Here is a 23,177-nt window from a genome sequence, read left to right on the forward strand (position 1 = left end):
TATCATTCATCCTTAGCAGAGGATATGAGATTTTTAAAAGGGAAATTAACAGCTTGTAACTTTGCAAAATAGACTGAAGGCCTTGTGTAAACAGAAGGGAAGAAGGCAATAAGGAAAGCCAGGCAAAGCAGTAAGTCAAGAAATTTTGCAGCAGTGTCAAAGTTTAATCAGTTACCATAGCCACATCAGTGTCAAAGTTTAATCAGCTACCATAGCTGCCAACTTGCCCAGTTCAGAAATAATAGATGACAAGATGAGTAGTTCAGAGGATGGTTACATTAAGACATGAGTGTTATAGCTGTTCCAAATACCAGTGCCCAAAACGTTTGGGGTGCCGGTGGAGGAATGTGGAGCCAAGATGAATGACCTGAAACCTATCAGTGTTCTGACAACTAGAAATAAATGAAAATAAAAATAGGCAGAAGTGCCCGTCATGAACAGAGAGAGAGATGAACTATTAAATGACAACATTTATCAGTGTACGGTTCATGAAACTTTACCGACACCTGCATATGACTGTTCACAAGGACTACAGTTTCAGGGAGGAAGTGGTCAAGACGTTTCAGCAAAACTTACGGTCTCCAAAGCTGTTTTCAACAAATTTCTTATTGTTGAAAGAGCCCATAAGGAATGGAGAACTAAGAAGCATATTCAAGATGCCATCAGTAATAAAGTCCCAGGACTTGTTGGAATCCAAGGTAAGCATGCATCAGATCCCATGAGTTCCCTGTTTAGGTGTAACCACTCAGAGGAGAATAAGCTTTAGTTTGCCTGCAATTCTTTACTTTCAGAACTATTTAAACTAAATGATCCCTTAGGCTCAGAAAAGTATAAATCAATTTTGTTCATTAATATATAGGCCAGACTTTATGTCAAAAAAAGATTACTAACCTTATTAGGCAAGTTAATGTTTTTCAAGCAGAGCTTTTGAAAGAAACATCCAGCTAGAACCTCATAAGGGAATTAGTCACACTGATGTAACTGGATATGGCTGACATTTCTCCAGAAGTTACAATTTGTAGTAGATTTTGAAAAAGTTTCTGATATTTATATAAATGTAGTGCTTGAAGTATGAAAGCAATGTGTACATTAGTTACACTTAAGATTTTCAGAACTGCACAAAAATTACATATCTATGGTCCATGCCTACAAATCTATACAAACTTTTATGCATTCTCTACTTCCTACTGGATAGACAAGGCAGGTTTCAATGCTTGTGTACACATCACCCCAAATTGCTATTGAATCCCACATAGAATTATTGAGAGGTGTCATAGATAGGGTTAACTAGGGAAGGAGACTGTCTCTTATTAACTAGGTCTCCAATAATGGACTGTCTGGCATTCCCTGATTCTCTAAATTCTTTTCAGAACTGTCTTGATTAATTAAGTGTGTATGTTTCCTAGTTACAATTATTGTTAGGTAAACTTAAAAGCTTATTTTCCTTCTATGTTAAATAAACTACTAAAATACTTATCAATCATATTGCAATATTTCCCACCACCCTTCACCATCACCAAGAAAAATCTGCCATTAAATTCCAGTCCACCATTGGAATTATTGTGAGATTGGGTTCCTGCATTGTAGCATTTATATCATCCCTGGGAAGGCCAGGATAACTTATTTGGAATAACATCTTTCTATGTTTTTTTTTTTTTTTTTTTTTTGCAGTGATCCCTCTGCTAAGACAGTAAGCACACAAGTAGGTTTGAAAGCTCAAAAGTTTCAAAAGCTAAGTGATGTTTCTATGTTGTGGCAGGCATAAGCAGGCAAAAATGCATACCACAGTCATCCTGCATGCTCCGTCAGGTAGATATATATGGACCTTCTTCATTGTGCTGGCTTGGGCTTTTAGCCTGTGTCATATATTTTGGGTACACAACAGGTCTTGTTCTACGTGGGAAAAATAGAGTCAGGCATATTGAAAAATTTTTTTTTTTCATATATGGATTTGCTATGGTTTGCTTTGAGGTTCTTTACCTTGCTTTAGAAGCTGATATAATCTGCAGGTCTATTGGATGGCATTGGCCATGTTAACAAAGGTCAGTGGAATGGTTTCTTTATGGATAGTTTCAGCATTTTTGTAGCTTTACACTGTAGCAATCTGTTTGTTACAAATGTAGCAAACAGTGACTACACTTTACACCCTGTGTTCACAGAGCACTACAACGCTGACATTTTATTTGTTTTGTTTTTACTTGTAAACTGCAACAAACTGTTTGCTAGCAGTGCTGAGGTTTAATTATAAATGAAATTTTATAAAAAGGCTTTTAAAAGCCGGTATTACATTAAAGACTCATCGGGATTGGCTAGTCTGGGGCTGTCAAACCTCTCAACTGCCCATGTTTTCAGAAAATGTTGAGATTCTTGCCTCATTTTAAAAACAAAAGAAAAAACATTTTGTTTTTACTTTTAGCTGCAGCTGTTTGCTAGCAACAGTTGCTACAGTTAGACCACTCACATCGCTATGGTGCTGAGGTTTGTCTGCAAATGCAATGCTGCTTTTAAAAGCCAGTATTACATCAAGACCCGATTGAGATCAGCTGGTCCAGGGATGTTAGCAGACCTCTCAACTGTCCAAATTTTCAGAGAATGTTCAGATTCTGGCCTCATGTTTTAAACAAAAAAGGGAAAACAAATGTTTTGTTTTTCTTTAAGCTTCAGCAAACCATTTGTTAGCAGCAGTTCATAGGTTCATAGGTTCATACTAGGCTATCTGCCCTAGGGCATTTATAAGCCTAGCCAGAGTATGTTTGGCTTTCGCCACCCATTTTAAATTAATTTTGCTATGCCCTTTTTCGAGGTCAGTATACTGTGCCTCTGTCTAACAGTGACACAGAAGTGATACCCGGGGTAAATCTACGATCTCCCATCCACTCATCAAGATTCCTCCTGAAGAGAGTCAATGAGGGACTCTGCCTAACCTGGACTGGGATTTTATTCCAGAGTGAAGGGAGCCTCTGGGTTATGAATCTGTCCCTCCAGCATATCCTCTTTATTTCAGTGCTGAGGTTCAAGTCTCTCGAGCGTGTAGCTCAATGGGATTTGGATTTTTTGAGGTGCAGCATGTCCCTTAATTCCGGGTTGGACATGGCCTTATACGTCAGGCACAGGTCACCTCTGAGCAGGCGGTATGCCACTGAGTAGAGCTGGAGTTTCTTTAACCGGGCAGCATATGGCATCTGTTTGAGCCCTTTGATCCTCTTGGTGAGGTACTTTTGGGGTCTTTCCAGTTGCTGCAGGTGTTTTGGTAAGGTACATCCCAAAAGGGGCATTGTACTCGATTATGGGCCTGATGAGGGATGAGTAAAGAGGCACGATGACCTCCCCTAATCTAGATGTGAATCCCTTCATGATTAGGTGGGCTATATAAAATGTTTTTCTAACCACTTTGGCCACGTGGTTGTCAAATGAGAGATTGCTATCAACTTGGGTCCCCAGGTCCCTAATTACTTCTTCTGTACTTAATGGATTACCACCTATGTGGTAATTTGTGGGCACTTTGTTTTTGCCAAAGGGATGACTATACACTTTTTGGCGTTTAGCTTGAGGCCATGGCTCTGGCACCAGTTGTCTGTTTCTATGAGGCCCTTTTGGAGGATGCTTGTGTCGGCTGGAGAGTCGATTATGGCGCCCAGTTTGCAGTCATCTGCCAACTTGGTCAGCCACAGTCCTTCCATGTTGGCCTGTACCTCCGAGAAATATATACCAAACAAGAGAGGTCCCAGGACTGAGCCTTGTGGGACGCCACTTGTAACTGGTTTGGAGTCTGACATGGCTCCAGCAATTCTAACCATGTGTTGTTACAGTAAGACCACTCACAGAGCTACGATGCTGACGTTTTGACTGCAAATGCCGGTATTACGTTAAAGACTGATCGGGATCAGCTGGTCCGGGGTTGCAGATGTGTCAACTGTCCAGATATGAGCAGAATATCCATATTTGTGCCTCATATGTTTGGTCCCTTCCTCATAAGTTTTATGTTTTTATGGCAAATCACCGATGACTGAAGCCACGAAATAATAACATACATTTTTGCTTTTCAGACTTCATATCCTTCTGAAAAAATAGCATGCTATCACAAATCCTGTTATTCTAGCAACTTTATGGGTTTATCAGAACAATAATTAAAATATGTCCTTACACTTGGGCCATTGTCTCCCACATTATTGTACCATTTGTCCAGATTTCTTGTGCTAAAGGTTTATGAGGTATGCTGTTGCTGCTCATAAATATAAAAAAAATATATATATTAGTCTGTACTTTTACCAATGGTCTTGGATCGTTTTTCTAGTCATATGTAGGAACTAGAGACGGTCTTGCAGTTTGGACAGGGAAAACAAAACTGCAATGGGAATAGGACAAATGGGCAGGAACTTACTGTGATCTCACAAAGTGGGAGGATACTAACAAGGTGGGTGGAATTGTTGGAACGTCATTACTGGTGTCACAAAAAGGGAGGTGATTAGCTAAGTGGGTGGTAGTGTTTTCAGCTTCGGTCCAAGGCAGAAATGCAGTTTTAGTAACACGATAGTGTCCCTTTAAAACCAGTATACTACACACACACACACACACACACACACACACACACACACATATATATATATATATATATATATATATATATATATATATATATATATATATATATATATATATTCATATCACTTCACCTAAAGACCATTTCACTTGAAACCAAATCACCTAAAGTTCATTTCACCTAGAACTCATTTCATCTAAAACTCATTTCACTGACAAGTAGTAGTCTAAGGCAAGTCAAAGGTATATGTCCTTTTCCCACTGTAGTGTGATCCTGGTGTTGGTATATATATTAAGTGGGGGTGGGAGCTGTGGGTGGCGTAGCCCCCCACTTATATTAGTTTTATGTTGTTTGGTTTTGTTTTACATTATTTAGTAAAAGCCAACAAGGTGGGGCTACACCCCCCACACTCCCCAATGTGGGAGGCTGCACCCCCCCACCCCCTTAATATATATATACTAACACTGGGATCGCACTACAATGGGGAAAAGGACATATACCTTTGACTTGCCTTAGACTACTACTTCTTGTCAGTAAAATGAGTTTTAGGTGAAATGAGTTTTAGTGAAACGAACTTTGGGTGATTTGGTCTCAGTGAAATGAGTTTAGATGAAATGGTCTTTAGGTGAAGTGATACGAACCCATATATATATATATATATATATATATATATATATATATATATATATATTTACGCACCACTGTTCCCTAGTCTTGAAAGACTAACTTAGAAATTGAGTCATAAATGTAGAAATTTGAATTTTTGTGCACTAAAACATTTCTGCAACATTTCTGAAGATTCCTCACTCTTGCCTTGGTTCTTGATTATTCCACTCAGCTGCTGTCTTTGCACTACCTACAAAAGTGTTTACAATCTCATGAATTCCCTATGAAGCAGCTTAGAATATCACTAATTATTTACAAGGAGATTTAGAACCTTAGCAATTACCTTCAAAGCAGTTTAGAATTTCACAAATCACCTACAAAACAGTTTAGTGTCTCGGTAATTACCTATAAAGTAATTCAGAATCTGATTAGCTTCCTATAAAACAGTTTAGAATCTCATTAATTGCCAACAAGGCAGTTTAGAATCTCACTGATTATCTGCCTTTCAACCTCTAGGCACAAGAAATATGGACAAAGTCAAAAATAATGGGGGGACAAAGGCCAGAATCAGGGACAAATTTTAAATATTGCTCTTATAAACTTGGAAAGTTGTTAGAATATTAGTTTTACATTACCATACAGTTTCCAAGGAATATGAAGTCTGAAATTCAAATGTATGCCATTATTTACTGCCTTAAATCCTCAATGATTTGCCAGAAAAATGCAAATTTTGTGAGGAACAGACCAATAATCTGAGTCAGAAATCTAGATTGTTTTTGTCTTTCGGCTTTTTCCCCAGTTAGGGGTCGCCACAGCGGGTCTGTTAATGATTGGCAGTAGAGTTTTACGTGCTGGTGTGCCAGGCCTAACACACAACCTTCAATGAAGGAACGCCCGTTCACGCATGTCGCCACACAGAAGATGCTCTAACTGAGGATCGAACGGGCAACGTCTAACTGTGAGGCGACAACGCTACCGCAGCACCACCACCACAGTTGAGTCAGAAATCTAGATATTCTGCAAAAATCTGAACATTTTAGAGGTATGCTTACATAGTTGTTCAGAATTCACACAAATTACCCACAAAGAAATTTAGAATCTCTCTAATATTACTTGTGAAGCTCCTGAAAATGACATGCTCTAAAACTGATGCCTAAGCTACTAAGTGTATAACCTACCATTTTCACTAAAAAGCTGAGCTAAGGATATGACAAAGCAACACAAGTAACCCTTTCAAAAGTAATTGTAATACTCTAGCTCAATTACCATGCCATCTTTTGGTTCCCATCTTTTGGTTCTGATGACTGAAAACCAGTGAGAATGACATTCAGCCTATAAATGCAAAATGCAAATATTTGGGCTTATTAAAACAACATTTTTTAACTAATATCAAGGAAACTAAGCTGTTCACATTCTAACAGGAAACATCATGAAGGTTTATATCTCAGGGAAGTGGTTTCTCAGAAAGAGGTCACATAATGCATAATGAAAACACTACCCTCTCTTTAGCCAGGTTCAGACAAAATGGATTAAGATAAAGGAGGAGTCTGCATGTCCTCCCTGTGGTCACGTGGGTTTCCTCCGGGTGCTCCGGTTTCCTCCCACATCCCAAAGACATGCTGCAGGTGGATTGGATACTCTAAATTGGCCCTAGGTGTGAGTGCATGTGTGTGTGTGCCTTCTGTGGAAGGTTGGATGCCAGGCTGGCAACTCGACACTGTAAAACCCCACTGCCAATCAGGAGTGGACAGGTGATCCACTGTGGCAACCCCTAACTGGGAAAAAGCTGAAAGAAGAAGAAGAAGAAGGTTGAAGAGGGTTTGTAGGGGTTCAGACAATAAATACTGAAAGGTCTTAAGTAAATGGATATGCCACATTGTAACTTCACAATTATCTGCATTTTAAAAGCAATATAAACAGCCTGCTTAGTAGAAAGAACTTAATAACTAAATGGAAAATAAGACTGGCACTATTAGCTTCCAAAAAATGCTCATTTACTTGTGTAAGACTTAAACTACTGTTGCTGGTTTGGTGGCCAAGAGGGATAAAGCCCAGACTATGATCCAGGTGACCCTGGTTCGATTAGCAACTCGGGTGACTGATGAAGTGGCAGCAAGGGATGGGAGTGCTCATCCCAGGTGGAGGGGCTGGATGGCTTATGGTCGCCTCTGGCTGGTGATCTCCAGTGAAGAGTGGAGACATCACCAGGAGGAATGGTCAATGGGGTAGCAGTAGGCTTATCTGAGTTGAGACTGAGATGGGGCAATATGCCACATACCTAAATTACACATGCCTACCTTGGACCAGACCACAAAGTCCACCTCAGACTACTATCGTAAATGCAACTGGTTTTAGTTTGAGCCATTCATTAATTCATCCTGTGCATTTTGTCTTCATGAAAACCTTTGTGGTTCAGTAATTTTATGGCCTGACTACTACTAGCTTTGTAGAAAGCATACAAGTAATGCAAAGGTTTAGACATTAATAGGCACAATCTTCTGTTCCTTTACTTTCATATTTTTGTTTGTGTTCATTTCTGAATGCTGGCCACAAGTACATATCTTAATATTGGTGCTACATCTTGGTGAGTTAGGGGATTATAACATTTTTTCTACACTTTTTAACCTTAATTATAGCTGTGTGGATTTGCTGCCATTCTATTATCCTGTTAAGGTTCAAAATAAAATTCATACAACACAGTTTGGCATTGTAGAAAAATCTCCCATATTGTAAAAGAACACATGTACATAGGTAACTAAGTAAACAAGGTCTCCCCGATCAAAGAAACTACAATCATCTTTATACTGTAAAAGCTTCTGAGCAAACATTTTGTATCTGTCAGGCTATAGCCACTGACTAATTAAAACTAAACACCTCTATGTTGTTTATTAAGAAGCTGCAGACCCATTATCAAAGCTTTCAACAGGCATAAACTCCAGTCTTCCACAGTGGCACTAAGAAATGATTAGAAAATGGAAAAACCCAAGACAAATATACGCTGTCAAGATCCATTTTGAAATAAGATGGTTTCCACTTTTGATGAAAAAACATTATACAAAACACTTAAACATTTTTCTCTTCTCACACTCCTCCTTCTCAACCCCCATTTATGCTGGGAAGGATTACTCAGGTCAAATAACTTTAATGACTAGACAGACTGTAGTAACAAGTTTTTAAATAGGGACACTTTTTCACATGCAATCAAACATCATTCACATGTGGTTTCCTTCTGTCCTTTAGTTGCTCAGTGCTTATATAAGCACTTATCCAAAATAGTTTTATCAGCAATAATTACACCTAATTCTAGATGGAATAATAAACAGTTTGATGCCTCTCAATCTCATTCTCTCATTCAAATACACTATTATATATTTGTCCAAAGCTTTCTAGTAAACTTTCCTTACAAATTTCCTTTCCATCATAATTTTTTAACAGTAGTCAGCAGCACCTTTTCATTTTCATTTGTAACTTGCATATTTTGCAATTTGATACTTTTTAGAGAAACTTTGTGATTATTATATTACATAGAAATAAACTCATGCATAAAAAATAATAAAAATAATCATAAAAAAGTTCAAAAGCCTACTTCCCAACCAGAAAAATAAACTTATTAGCCATGCCTAATGAGAGTTGTTGGCTGCTTTAGCATGTGGCAGTAGTCCCTCCCCAAACATTGCTGACAGCCCTCTGGCTGCTGCTGCACCTTCAGGAGGTTCTGGGTGCACTAAAAAATCCTCAAACACATCTATAATATGCTGCAAGTATGCATGAATAGATTAGTTTTCTTTTGTAAAATGGCTTTAATGAATGCCCAATTAGGTGATGGAGGGCATGCTACAGTTATTGTTTTTAGTAAATTTCCCATTACTGCTACAGATCTTTAATCTTTATGTTTTGGAATAGTGTTACCAATGCCCTATTTTTCCCATATAACAGGTAGAGTACAAACTCACAAAACTGTCAACACATCTTCAATAGTAAGATTTTGCAATTATACATGCCCCTCTAAAGTCTTGGCATGTTTGGCTGAATGGGTTAAAAAATAAGTCACAGCAAAGTTCTTGTATATGCATAACATTAAAAAAGCTGTGATGTCACCTCATTAAGATTATAGTATAACCACACAAACTCCCTCTCTCACTACATAATACTGACATTTAACTCAGCAACATTTCCTAACATTACAATGTTTACTCTCTCAAAGAAAGCATATTCATGTCACACTGGTTAATATTGGATATTTAAAAGATGACTGTCAATAAGACCATCTTTAGGTAACATTTCATAATGTAGTACTTGCTTCTTACCAGTGAGTGGTGGTATTGTGTTTCCCAGCAATGACAATGCATAAGACATCCCAAACATTTACAAGAAATGTTTTACACTTCCTGCGCCCTGATTATAAGAACAATTTATCCTTGTTCCTGGATCTTAATAAGGGTTTCCCTGAATGTTGAGCAAGAATTCATGGGCCTCCTGCCAGCCATCCTAATAACCGATTCATTCCCTCAGGGAAAAAAACTTATGCCAGCATTGATGACTCAGTTCAAATCCCCCTGTCTAGCACTGCTACTTCATCTGTCTACCCTAGAACCTTAACCATACAGTGCTGCTGTTACCAAATAACCTCAAGCCAGGCTTTCCTGATCTAGATAGTCAACTACTGCATTTATTAAGAACTGCAGTGTGTTATACAGCTTTTCCAGTAAATACTTTCATAACCAGATCAGGTAAGCAATGAAAAGTTGCACTTGTTTGGAAGCAGCCATTTATTGTTCCCATTTCACTACTTAATAAGATCAATTGTTGTGTTTCTTGTCTAATACCTTGTACCACTCTTTGGAAAAAGTCACCCATTATCCCTCTACATAAAAGAGGAACTTCAAGAGACATCATTAAATTTAAACCTATGGCAATCTTATTCTCCCTCTCCAAAATACTTGAAAATGTATTAAAAAACAATTGCTAAACTATCTCCTACAGGAACAACTCCTATCCCTCACACAACATGGCTTCTGTCCCTCCCATACAACTAACACTGCACTTCTAACTTTATAGGTACTGTCAATAAAGCTAGATATAATGGCAGACTAGTTTCCTCTTTATTTATAGACTTATTAAAAGCCCTTGACATAGTTTGTCACAGCAAATATCCTCATTAGGTCTCTCTCAGCCCATCCTTCTGTGGTTCAAAAGCTACCTATTTAATAGGTATCATTTTGTAAAATGGCACTCCACCCTCTATCTATACCTTCCCGGCATCCCTGGTGTACCACAAGCTCTGTCTCTGGTCTCCTCCTCTTTAACATTCTCACCAACACATCCCCACAGCACGCCTCTCTAATATACTATGTAGATGACTCCACATTATTTTCACATCTGACAACATAGCACGCCTTCAAAAAATCACTCAGGAAGCTTTAACAGCAACAGAAACATTGTTTTGTAGTTGCAACTCACAACTCATGCTCAATCCCCCCTAAAGAAATACTACCTTTTCCCTCAAAAGCCTTCTCTTATGAAAAAGCAAAAATCTAAAATCTCTGTCTTAATAATACAACTATTGAAGACATTTCTCAGAACAAATTATTAGGGATGATAGTGGACAATAATATTAAATTCGACCTGCATATACCAAATTGCATACAAAAACTCACAAAAAAAACTAGGAATGCTTTATAGAGCCAAAACCTGCCTTACCAATGCAACAAAAACTATACTTACACTACTTACTTCCTCCCCTCACTACTTTATGGGACTCCCATCCTTACTAACCACCAAGCATCACAAAAAAACTAAACTTAAACAATGCTTTAATAAAGCTACTCAATTTGCAGCAAATACCCCTTTCAGAACCCACCACTGTATATCACTAAGAATCCTAAATTGGTTAGAACTACCTCATCATCTAACATATGCATAGTTTCTTGCCACCTGTAAAATTATCCAGACTCCATCTGCTTGTCCAGCACTACATAACGTTCTACACAACTATGTTCCCAGTTGGTCTTCATAATGCAGTGACCAAAAACTCCTGCCTGACCACAAACCTATCAAATCCGCTTGGCATTGTCTGTGCTTGTACCATGTTGCTAAGGCCTGAAACTCCTTGCCTGTATCTAGCAGGTCAATACCATCCCTCCAGTCCTTTAAAACCATTTTAAAGACTTCCTAGCGAAAATCTGTCTCTGTTACTGTTCAACCCCATGATAAACTATATCCCTAAATTTGAGCAAGTACCTGTTCATACCTTACATCACCGTATTCCACATTTTTCACTCATCTCTAACTTCAGTCAGTTTCTTTCATGGAGTCTCTTTCTAAATTTGCAATAACCGTTTTTCTGTCTCTTACTTCTTATTGCAATTCCTGTTTGCATTGTACTAACTTATCTTTAATTTCTCTAACCTGTCTAAATCTTCTGTAAATATTAAATCATTGTCATATAAGTTGTACCTATTTTAACCAATGTTGTCACATTATGTCTAATTTGATATAATTTAAACTACAGATGTTTTATATTATTTTTGAAGACTAAAATTATTGTTCCTAAAACATTTTTGTAATACTTTGGAGATTTTCTCTCCAGGCCTCTGCTAAAAATGAACATCTACCCAGTCGGACTTTCCCAGTGATCAAATGTCTATAACTAACTAACTAACTAACTAACTAACTAACTAACTAACTAACTAACTAACTAACTAACTAACTAAATATGTCTACACAGACAGTTTCTGGAACTCTTTCAAAACTGCAACACCATCTCTATCACCAAAGATGGATTCCATCTAAGCCACAGCAGACGTCTTTCTTCTCCATCTTGTTGAACATGTCTGTGGAGAACAGGACAGCATTAGATTGCTCAGTACTATTCTCCTGAACATCTCTAAAGCCTTTCATACTGCTTCTCAATCAAAACTTCTGCTGGTACTAGTCAGTGTTAGGCTCTGACTTAATATAGTCAGATGAATCTGTGATTACTTAGGCGACATATCATGGGTATTGTGATACAACAATTCTGTCTTTTCCTAACTTTTTATTAAAATTGGTGTTCATCAAGGGTTTGTGTTTGCTTGGCTGGTTCTCTTCATATTATTGTAAATTATATATGCAGTCATATCACAAGTGCCAAACAAATACAAAATGTATTTTATTTTTATTTATATTTTATTGACCATGTTATTGTAAATAAATATCATAAATTATGTTTTTCTCTGTAAGAATATTGTTTTGAGGCATTCATTTTCAGTTATCCAATAACTTATTTTATTTTGCTCATGTCTGAATTAAATAATTAAGCTGTAAATGATTTGTTAAAATGCAAGCTGTTATTACAATGCAACAGCTGTGGGTAGAAATTATTACAGAAAAGAATTTGTGAGCATGTTACAATTTGTGTATAATTTAAAAAATTTAGGGATTTAATTCACATAATCATATGTTTACTAGATAAGAACTCTATATAGTTGCCTGGAGAGTCAGCGTTATACAACAACAACACATGTGACAGTTACATCTTTTATAGATGAATGGAAACATGATTTAGAGGCAAGAAGAGATCAAGTAGATGTAATAGAAACATAATGGATAGTTGTCAAAGCTTGAAAAATAGACACACAGTAGATATAGTGCCCAGTAATTCTACACCCCCAAAAGAACATAGAAAACAACAGTCAAGATGTTCTTCATATTTCACTGTTGCAGTCATTACATCAGGGTAATTTGCTGGCAGGTTGCCCTCAGTCGGCCTGAATAACAAAGTCTTTGGTCCTGCGTTGGTTGCTGTCCCTTCTTCCATGACATCAGGTTGTCAGGGGTGTAAAACATGCAGCCGATGCCATTACACCAGTCTTTCATGCCTCGCGGTGCCCGAAGCAGAAGCAGTTCGCAAGTGCCAGTTGGCTGATTCCTGAAATTTTTGCATTCGAGTTTCAGAATTGAAGTCTTTAACTAAATCTTAAGTACCCCATTGGGGAAACTTTTTCTTGCTCCATACCGATGTCAGTAAAAGTTAATAATTGCATTACTTGTGGGAAGCAAATACCTCACAAGAATTTTCATTTGTACTGTATTCCTTGCCTAAGCCCAGATCATAACATACCTTGCTGTCGGTTTTGTGCTAGATTTAACCAACACACTATTAAGCGTCGGTATATTTTTGCTTCAAAATTTTTTAGATCCAGATTTAATTACCCTGAAATGTCATCGGTTAGCAATCCGACTACCGAAGTTCACAAAGAATGCAAAGAAAAAGACAGAGACAGACCATTGAGGCCCAAAACCGATGACGAAGCTTCTCCTAAGCCAGTCGCTGGTTCGCCAGTACTCAGTGAGGCACTTTTGCAGCCCCTGATACCCACTACTTTTGAGTCGCAGGCCCCTACCGAGACCCATGTGGAGTCCGGTATGCTGCGAGTTTCTCAGAGTATTGAACCCGCGGATGTCTCTCCCTTGGATGGGTCTAGAGCCACTGAGCAGGCACCGGCTTCTGAGGGTGTTTTCAGGCCTCAACATTTTTATATAAAACAGACGCCAGCTTCAAAAACAAGATCAAAAACATATTCTACGTCTAAAAAACTGATGCATGAGCCATGTGTTTAGGCCCCTATGCTTAAAAAACAGATGATGAAAATGGCTGAGGACTTAATTACCTTGCCCATGCCATGCCATGCCACCCAAATCCTAACTACAGACACATCAGACTATGCTTGGGGGGGGCACCTGGCGAGGAGATGCATTCAGGGCATATGGAGCCCAAAACAAATGCATCTGCATATCAACCAGAAAGAGATGCTAGCTCTTCAGAATGCTCTGACAGCCTTCAAGGACTTTCTGCATCCAGGACAACTACTGATAAAGATGGACAACATCACGGTTATGTGGTACATAAACAAGTAGGGGGGTACACATTCCTACTCCCTTTGTAGACTAGCCATGGCATTGTGGAACACAACTTTGACTTACCAAGTACATCTTCAGGCTCAATTCCTACCAGGAAAACAAAATACTCTGGCAGACAATCTAAGCAGAAATCTTATGGACCCGCACAAGTGGAAACTGGATTCACAAACCTTCAGCATGGTAACACAGAAATGGGGGAGCCCAGACATAGATCTATTTGCCTCTCCCCAAAATGATCAACTGGACAAATTCTGCACAAGGACTTAACACAGACAAGCATGGAAAGTGGATGCCCTATCCTTCAGCTGGAAAAACCTTTCAGTTTATGCTTTTTCCCTTCTGCCTCTTCTTTACAAGGTCTTACTAAAGGTCAGACAGGAAAAACCAAAAATGATCCTGATTGCTCTATACTGGCCTCGCCAGCACTGGTACCCTCTTGGTACTTGCTTCAAATACCTCATCTACTGTCTCAGCAGAACAATCAAATTCTGCACACTCAGCTCCAAACTCTGAGCCTTGCAGCATGGCTGATCATTTAATTATTCAAACAACACCTCTCAGTAAATCTGTGTTGGATGTCATTTTGGAAGCCAGAAGGCCTAGTACTAAAAAATCTTATGCTGATAAATGGAAGAGATTCTGTGCTTGGAACCAAGCACAAGGAAAGGACATGGCAAAACCAAATATTCCTCAGATTTTACAATACTTGACGGAGATGCCTAACAAGGGCCTATCTTTTTCTTCAATAAAAATCCATGCTTCTGCCATCTTGGCTCATTACAACACGGAGCCTCCCTTCTTTTCACATCCTCTGCTGAAACAGTATCTTAGAGGGGCCAAAAATTTAAGGCCTCCCAGAAGATCACCAATTCCTGCATGGGACATAAAATTTTTATCTTGGAAAATAGCTTTCCTCTTGGCAATCACTTCAGCAAGAAGGGTTTCAGAACTACAGGCTCTCATGGCTGTGGAGCCTTTTATTACTTTTTACCCAGACAGGATGTCCCTCAGGGCCAATCCCTCCTTTATGCCTAAGGTGGTATCCAGTGTGGCTCTTAACCAAACAATTCACCTGCCAACGTTTTACCCAAATCTGCAGAACAAGGTGGAGCAGATTCTGCATTCATTGGATGTACATAGACAACTAAGATTCTACTTAAACAGGACCAAATCTCTAAGAAAGTCTGAGCAGCTACTGGTGGCTTTTGCTTCAGGATCAGAGGGGAAGGCTATATCAAAGCAGACTATTTCTAAGTGGATAAGCCACTGCATTCATTTCTGCTATTTGCACCATGATAAACCTGTGCCCAAGGGAATCAGGTCACATTCCACCAGGGCTGCCTCTACCTCAGCAGCCTTTCTCAGAGGAGTTCCAACCAAAGACATTCTAGAAGCTGCTACTAGGAGCTCTGTTCATACCTTCACAAAGCATTATCATTTGCCTCTCTTCTCCAAATCCAGGGCAGGCTTTGCCACCTCAGTTCTGCAGGGTGTTATAGCCACTCCTAATGCTATTTAGTTCCATCCTCCCATTCATAGCTTTGGGATTCTACCCAAATGTAATGACTGCAACAGTGAAACACGAAGAACATAGTACAGTTGTGTACACTTACCATAAATGTAGATGTTCGAGTGTATTCACTGTTGCAGTCCGGGTCACCCTCCCTTCAACCCCCTGTTTTTCTCTTTCTATACCTCTACTCTCCTTTGCTATGCTTAAAAGCCTTTTTGGAGTATTTGCTTTTGTTGGGAGGTATATTTTTGTGTTTTTAATTACTTAAATGCTTGGCTCCCCATTTGGGGGGCACCTGATATCTGGGGCAAGAAAAACTGGTGTAATGGTGTCGGCTGCATGTTTTATACCCCTGATGACCTGACATCATGGAAGAAGGGACAGCAACCGATGCAGGACCCAAGACTTTGTTATTCAGGCCAACTGAGGACAACCTGCCAGCAGATTACCCTAATGTAATGACTGCAACAGTGACTACACTCGAACATCTACATTTATGGTAAGTGTACACAACTGTACTTTTCTGAATCTTGTAGTCATCACCTTTGTGAAAGTAGAGGTTGTTGTACAACATATGGAAATAGTGGATATGACTCTGATTAAAAAAGAAAAAGTAGAAGAATAAACACACCAGGAGAACAAAGCAGGTTAAAGATATGAAAATGAGAAGGAACTCTTAGGCTATACTATAAGCTCTGCTGTAGGACAGGATTTAGATTCAGTCTCAGAAATACTAACTTAGGGGAACAAAGAGAAAATAAGTGTAAATTCTCTGATGAAGTTTCAAAGAAATGTATACTAGAAAAAGTGAGAAGCAAGTCAAATGTGTCAGGATGTAGGAAATGTGTTAAAAACAAGACTATGAAAAGACAAGCAGTGAAAACAGCCTTGAAGCTCTCACTCAGTAAACACTGCAGGATAACATGTCAGTAGCCAAGTGAGTTAGGAACACACAAGATTTGGTAGATTAAAACAGACTGCTGATGCACCTGCTGTAACTAAGTGCATTAAGGATATTCAGGATGTTAGTTCACAGGAAGGAAGTACCCAGAAATGTTTAAATACTCATGGTAAGAACTGACACAATGAAAACAAGTGGTAAAAATAAAAAAAATAAAAAAATCAGTCTTATCTCCCTAAATCTCAGCTATGTGGGTAAAACAATATTGGAAAGAAATGAAAACATCCTAAAACATATCTCTATCGGGAAAAAAATATGGTACCGTCGGTAAAAGACAGCAATAATTCAAGATACTTCTGCAAGCAATCATTCAGGCACTCTGCTGATCACATTGTGTAAGAGCCTAGAAAATGACTCATCTACAGATAAAGATGACATTATAGGTGATTCAGTAATCAAATGCATGTGTACAGCAATGTACGTAAACAAAATAATTTGAACATGGTAGCGAACAAAAATGAATGATATGAAAAAGTACCTTTATAAAGTTAGACATTTTAGAAATTAAAATTCATGAGATAATAATTCAGGCTGCGTCAAATTATGTCATAATCAAGAAATCATATGTAGTTGTAAAAGAATATAATTAAGTACATTTCTTCCTCAGAAATGACACGTGCCATCTTTTCAAAAATAATAGATTATTATTTACATTTACTTATCTTTGTTGACCAGGAAAGTCTGACTGGGATAGATAGTACTTTTTCAGCAGAAGCCCAGGGAGAAAAGCTCCAATATTTACATACATAGACAATATACAGTCCCCCGGATTCATGAAACCTCTGTGTAAGACTAAAAAAGTCTTACTCGGAAACTGCAGTTGAACGGTCTGATGTCAGCGTGCCATGCATATTCATGAGGGCATGCTGACACCAGTCCAAGTCTAACACGGACCATGCAGGGAGGCAGGGGGTGTGTCTGACTGCCGAGCAGTCCTAAGGTACACGCTCCTGCAAGTATCTGAACTGTGAAAAGTTAAAACACATGAGCGAGTCCACTCAAATGTCAACACATCCAAAACTACACTCCCTCACATTGTAAACCCCCAGTAGAGTTATAAAATGTAAAATAGAATTCTTGTTTTAATTCCCGATATAGCTGCCAGTATTTGCTCGTGATTGCGCTGGTGTGCACATAGCTTAGCTAGAGTCAGCCATGCCGACATTGTAGAGCATAATACCAAATGTGTATGCAAATTAATCCAAATCGCAATAGCATAGTGGTAGAGCCTTTGGACAAAGAGGAGGCATTCACGATTTGAGTCCCACCACTTCCCTCTCTATTTTATGTTTTAAATTAGCATATGAAATAATACCTGATGTATATATGACTAAAATATTAGTAAAAAGCATTGAAATGGCCTATGTATCAGTGAACAAAATGTAAATATAGAAATGTAAGAGGGATCTTGACATATAAATGCCCGTAGCTAAGCAGCGCTTTACCCAGCACAATATATTTGCCCACAGCTAAGCAGCGCTTAACCCAGCACAATATAGTCGCCCACAGCTAAGCAGCGCTTTACCCAGTACAATATAGTTGCCCAGAGTTAAGCAGCGCTATACCTAGCACAATAAATTTGCGTGGAGCTGTGCACCGCACTAACCAGCGCACCGTACGGCAACGTGGAGCAACTTCGGGCAACGTGGAACAATGTGGAGCAATGTAGAGCAAAGCTGCCTAAACACAGCCATACCCCCTAGCCTGCCTGGACAGTATTAAAATAAAAGCAATGACAAGATTCGAACCCAGGACACTGTGCACCATAATCAAAGTACTGAACCACTAAGCCATGACAGCTAAGGATAGACATCCACTGTTAACATACATATACTTATAAATGGTATATTAACCATTGCTAAGCAGATCTGCAGTCAGCCGAGAATTTTCAAAAGCGGCCAATCACAAAAAAGTTCGGGAAATGCGGCATATTTAAGCCCCATAGGCGGGAATACTCACCATATCTGATTGTAGCTCGCATCTGCAGTTAGAATGTCTATTGTTGGAGAGGCTAGTCACTTTCGAGCACAACGCTGGGGCATCGAGAAGTCAAAATACATGGTTTGGCTCCTTGTCCACCATCATGAGTCTCGACTCCTGCTGGGCCAGTTCCAAGGAACGGAGTATAAGGCAGAGGCTTGGAACTGGTTGGCTCATGACCTCACCAGTGCCACAGACATCCCAAGTACTGGTGAGCAGGTCCGTCACCACCATGCAGACCTGAGGAGACAGAAGCCGGACCTACTGAACCATTGGATCCAGGAGGCCCATCATATGCAAGATGCCCCACTACTGAGTAGGTAGCCATGGCATGCAGTATGTAAGACATGCTAAGATAGTCTATTAAATGGATAGGTTTGTCTCACTATTCCTTCATTTACTTCACAGCTGCAGGTGTCTGTGCCGCAAACCAGCAAGCCTATGCAGATAGGCTGCTAAGGCTGCGCCACCAGGCAGGTTAGTAATTATTCTGCATGTATTGTTATATAACATATGTCAGAAAGCATGAAAAAAAATGTTGTAGCCCAATAATACAGATATAAAATGCCCTGAATAATTCCTCTGCATGTACTGTTATATAACATAAGTCAGAGAGCCAGGAATCGAGTGTAGTAACCCATTAATAAAGGTAAAATAAGTCTGGAATACTATCTCTGCATGTACTGTCAAATAAAATAAGTGAGCGAGCCTGAAAAAGAGTGTTGTAACCTATCAATAAAGGTATAATATGTCCTGAATATGTCTTCCGTATGCACTGTAATTTCAAATAAAGGAGAGAGCCTGTAGAAAATAGTGTTTAATGTAATTAATAAAGGTATAATACTTGGAGTGTGTCTGTGTCACTTACTTTGAAATGTTGTTGTACCCTTGCATTAAATAAATAGTACTGTTGTATAAAGTGCTGTCAACCCACAGTTGTGCAATCCCATATAAAGTGGATGAAGGAAGTGCTAGTAGCTGTGAAGCATATAACATTTATTCCCTGAACAAATTCTCTGCATGTACTGTTATATAACATAAGTCATAGAGCCAGGAATAGAGTGTAGTAACCCATTAATAAAGGTGAAATAAGTCTGGAATACTATCCCTGCATGTATTGTCATAACATATAAGTGAGCAGGCCTGAAAAAGAGTGTTGTAACCTATCAATAAAGATATAATATGTCCTGAATAGGTCTTCCATATGCACTGTAATATCAAATAAAGGAGAGAGCCTGTAGAAAAGAGTGTTCAATGTAATTAATAAAGGTATAAAACTTGGAGTGTGTCTGTGTCACTTACTTTGAAATGTTGTTGTACCCTTGCAAAAAATAAATAGTACTGTTGTATTAGTGCTGTCAACCCACAGTTATGCAGTCCCATATAAAGTGGATGAAGGAAGTGCCAGTAGCTGTGAAGCATATAACAGTCCTCAACAGTTAAACAAAACACAAAACCAACCAAGTTAAAAACTTAAAATCGAATACAAAAACAAAAACTGGTGCAATAGAAGCCGGCTACGGTCAAAACTGCTTGTAAAAAACTGTTTATTGTAAGCGCTTTCGGCTAGGTAAGTACCTGGCCTTCTTCAGACAAAACAGTTGAATAAAACACAAAAATTCCTTATATACACTTAATTAAACACATATTAACCACAGCAGTTTTAATTAGTCAGCTCAGAAATGGGTATTTAAAGTAACATTACCACTCCAAATCTACGAGCTGAAAATAGATATTAACAGCTTAGTTATAACCTGTTTGTTCAATGAAAATTAAACAGACATTAAAGCACTTTTTAAAAAACTTTACTATACATCTTAGCCATTGAATTAATTTCTTTAAAAATTTTTATTAATCAAGCTATTATATATATATATATTTTATGTTACATTTTATATATTTTATATATAACACATAACCAATAGGTCCATTCTAAAAAAATATTATTATTGTTAAAATAGATATTATTGAGTCTCCTTACCAAGCTTATTAAAATATACCATATTGTCATTACAATTTAATATGGCAATATTAGAATTATATTAGAATAATTAATAGTATACCTACACATCAGTTCTTTGCTAGTCATAATACAACCTAACATAAAAATTCTAAATATAATAATAAACCACAATATTATTATGCACACTTAATGATAACTATAATGTTATAAATTTATCCTATATTATATAGAAAAATAACCTACTTTGTATATTCAGTATTTACTTATATAAGATCTTATTATTATAAATAAGTAAATATACATAATAAGTACTTATGTGTATATAAGTAAATTGTATAAATACTATTCACACATAAGTGTTAGATGATACCAGCGCTAAGTTACCAAAAAGCAAAAAGACATTAAAATGATATCTCGTCTTAAATGTTGAACTTTAAATTAATAACTATCATCTTTTAAGTGATAATAATTTCAACATACATCTAATAGACATACTCTCATTCAAACCTGGAAAAAGATGGGCACTAGTTCTAATTTGCCACCGTAACTCATCAATTTCTTATTGCACTTGCCATGGTCCACCCCTAATATCTATTGGCCTACGTTGTAACTCTGCAAATTTAAAACTATGACAAGGGTGGTCTATCACATGCTTAGCAAGTGCATTGTTCATATCTTTTTTAGCGATGGCATACATGTGCTCATAAATCCGTTGTTTTAACTTTCTTTCAGTCTTCCCAATGTAAAATGCGTTACATTCACAGCACAATGCAACAAATGTTACTGCTGAGGTTTCACAGTTAAATCTTGAATTTATCTTGTATGTTTTATCATTAATATGTAGTTGATTCATCACCATTATATACTTACATTGCGAACAACTACCGCATTTAAACATGCCTTTTACTTTTTTGTTGTTATAACTTACATTATTTTTCATTTCCAAAATAGATTTTAAGTTTTTCCCTCTTCTATAAGTTATTTATGGATTTAATCCAAACATTTTAAGCAGCATCTCATTACTTCTAATGATAGACCGATTTTTATTCAAAGCCTCTCTAATAGGGGCATAGTCCAAAGAATATGTACAAAGAAAATTTGTATAATGAACTGTACGTTGGTCAACTGAACCCAACTGTACAAAATTCATACTCCCAACTTGACGGCTTTCATCTTCTGTCACAGAACCAATATGTGCTGTTTCACACCCCGACAGTAACGGGACAAAAGACCCATTAAGTCTTTTCTGAATTACCTCCTTTTTAACACTCGTCAATAAGTGTACGGGGTATCCTCTATTGAGGAACATGGTTTCTAATAAATTACATTCAGAATCAAAATCAGAATGGTCCGAAATCATATGGGCAGCCCTTACCATTTGCCCCTTAACTACTGCCCTTTTCTGATGGTATGGGTGATCACTTGAAAAATGAAGGAAAGTATTAGAATATGTCGGTTTTCTATAAATATTACTTTTAAATCTAGAATTAGCACTGTCCTTAGTAAGTCAAATATCCAGGAAGCTAATGAACTCCTCCCCTAATGTGTATGTAAATTCTAAAAAAGTGGTGGTTCTAGAAATGTTTTTAATAAACTCAGGTATCTTAGAAACATCTCCTTTCCAAATACAGAACATATCATCCTGGTACCTAGTGTACCAGGAGACATTGTTTTTAAACAAAGGTTCATTATACAGAAAGTTATGTTCCCAATATGCCATTACAACATTGGCAAAACTTCCACCACATGGAGAGCCCATAGCTACTCCTGATTTTTGTAAGTAGAATTTTTCTTCAAATGTTATATAATTGTTGGTCAAAGTAATTTCCAACAATGTCTCAATTAAATTAATGGTGTTATTATCGACATTTTTTGTGAATAAGAATTCCCTAGTCCACTCTATTCCAATGGTATGTGGAATAACTGTGTATAAATATTTTGCATCTATTGTGAGAAAACAAATGTTAGACTGAAATTCAAGTTTACTAATATTCTGTAAAAAGCTCCACGAATCCTTACGTATTTGTATTTCACTTTCAAGATGTGGTTTGAGAAAGCTATCTATATATTTTGCACACCCGTAAGTGATTGAACCACGACCATCAACAATTGGTCTAAATGGTGGGTCTATCAAAGATTTATGAATTTTGGGGGTGCCAAATAAAGCTGGAGTAATAGGTGCTAACATTAATAGATAATGATACAAGTCCATGTCAATAGCTCTTTCGAGAAATAAATCCTCTAACATATTTCAAATTTTTTTATAAGCTACATTGACTTCATTTAAATAAACTCCAATGTATGCCTCACTATCTAGATGTTTACACATTTTTGTCACATAAACCTCACGATCCATGAAAACCAGACCTCCCTCTTTGTCTGGCTTCATGACTCTAATATTGCACTCTTTTAATAAATGAATACAATCCTGCTCTAATATACTAAAGTTGTATTTAGAAACTTAATTTTGATAACCTTTTCTTATAGCTCTAAAATCAAATTCAGACATTCTTTCAAAAGTGAGCAACTCAGGATGAATTGGAGGATTAAATAAACTTGAAACCTTAATGGTGCTGTATGTGTTAAAATTATTACCCATAATCAAGTGTAGATTAAGTTTACGGACAAATAATTTGAGGTCTATTAAAGTATCAACAATGTCCATTCTTCTGGTAGGAACAAAAGTCAACCCTTTCGATAAAAAGTCTACCAT

The 23,177-nt window shown here is 37.7% G+C and overlaps 1 protein-coding gene across 1 annotated transcript in view; it reads left to right on the top strand.

Annotated features, from left to right (window-relative positions):
* Positions 1-433: 433 nt before the first annotated feature.
* The window catches only part of LOC122806078, a 329,514-nt gene continuing 306,770 nt past the window's right edge, over positions 434-23,177 (top strand). Inside the window, exon 1 of the mRNA XM_044076316.1 lies at positions 434-698. Coding sequence (XP_043932251.1) covers positions 434-698 — 265 coding nt within the window. The remainder of the gene's footprint in view (positions 699-23,177) is intronic.

The sequence above is a fragment of the Protopterus annectens genome, chromosome 7.part0, assembly GCF_019279795.1.
Source record: "Protopterus annectens isolate FY-2018-M chromosome 7.part0, PAN1.0, whole genome shotgun sequence".
In the NCBI taxonomy this organism is placed as follows: Eukaryota; Metazoa; Chordata; order Ceratodontiformes; family Protopteridae; genus Protopterus; species Protopterus annectens.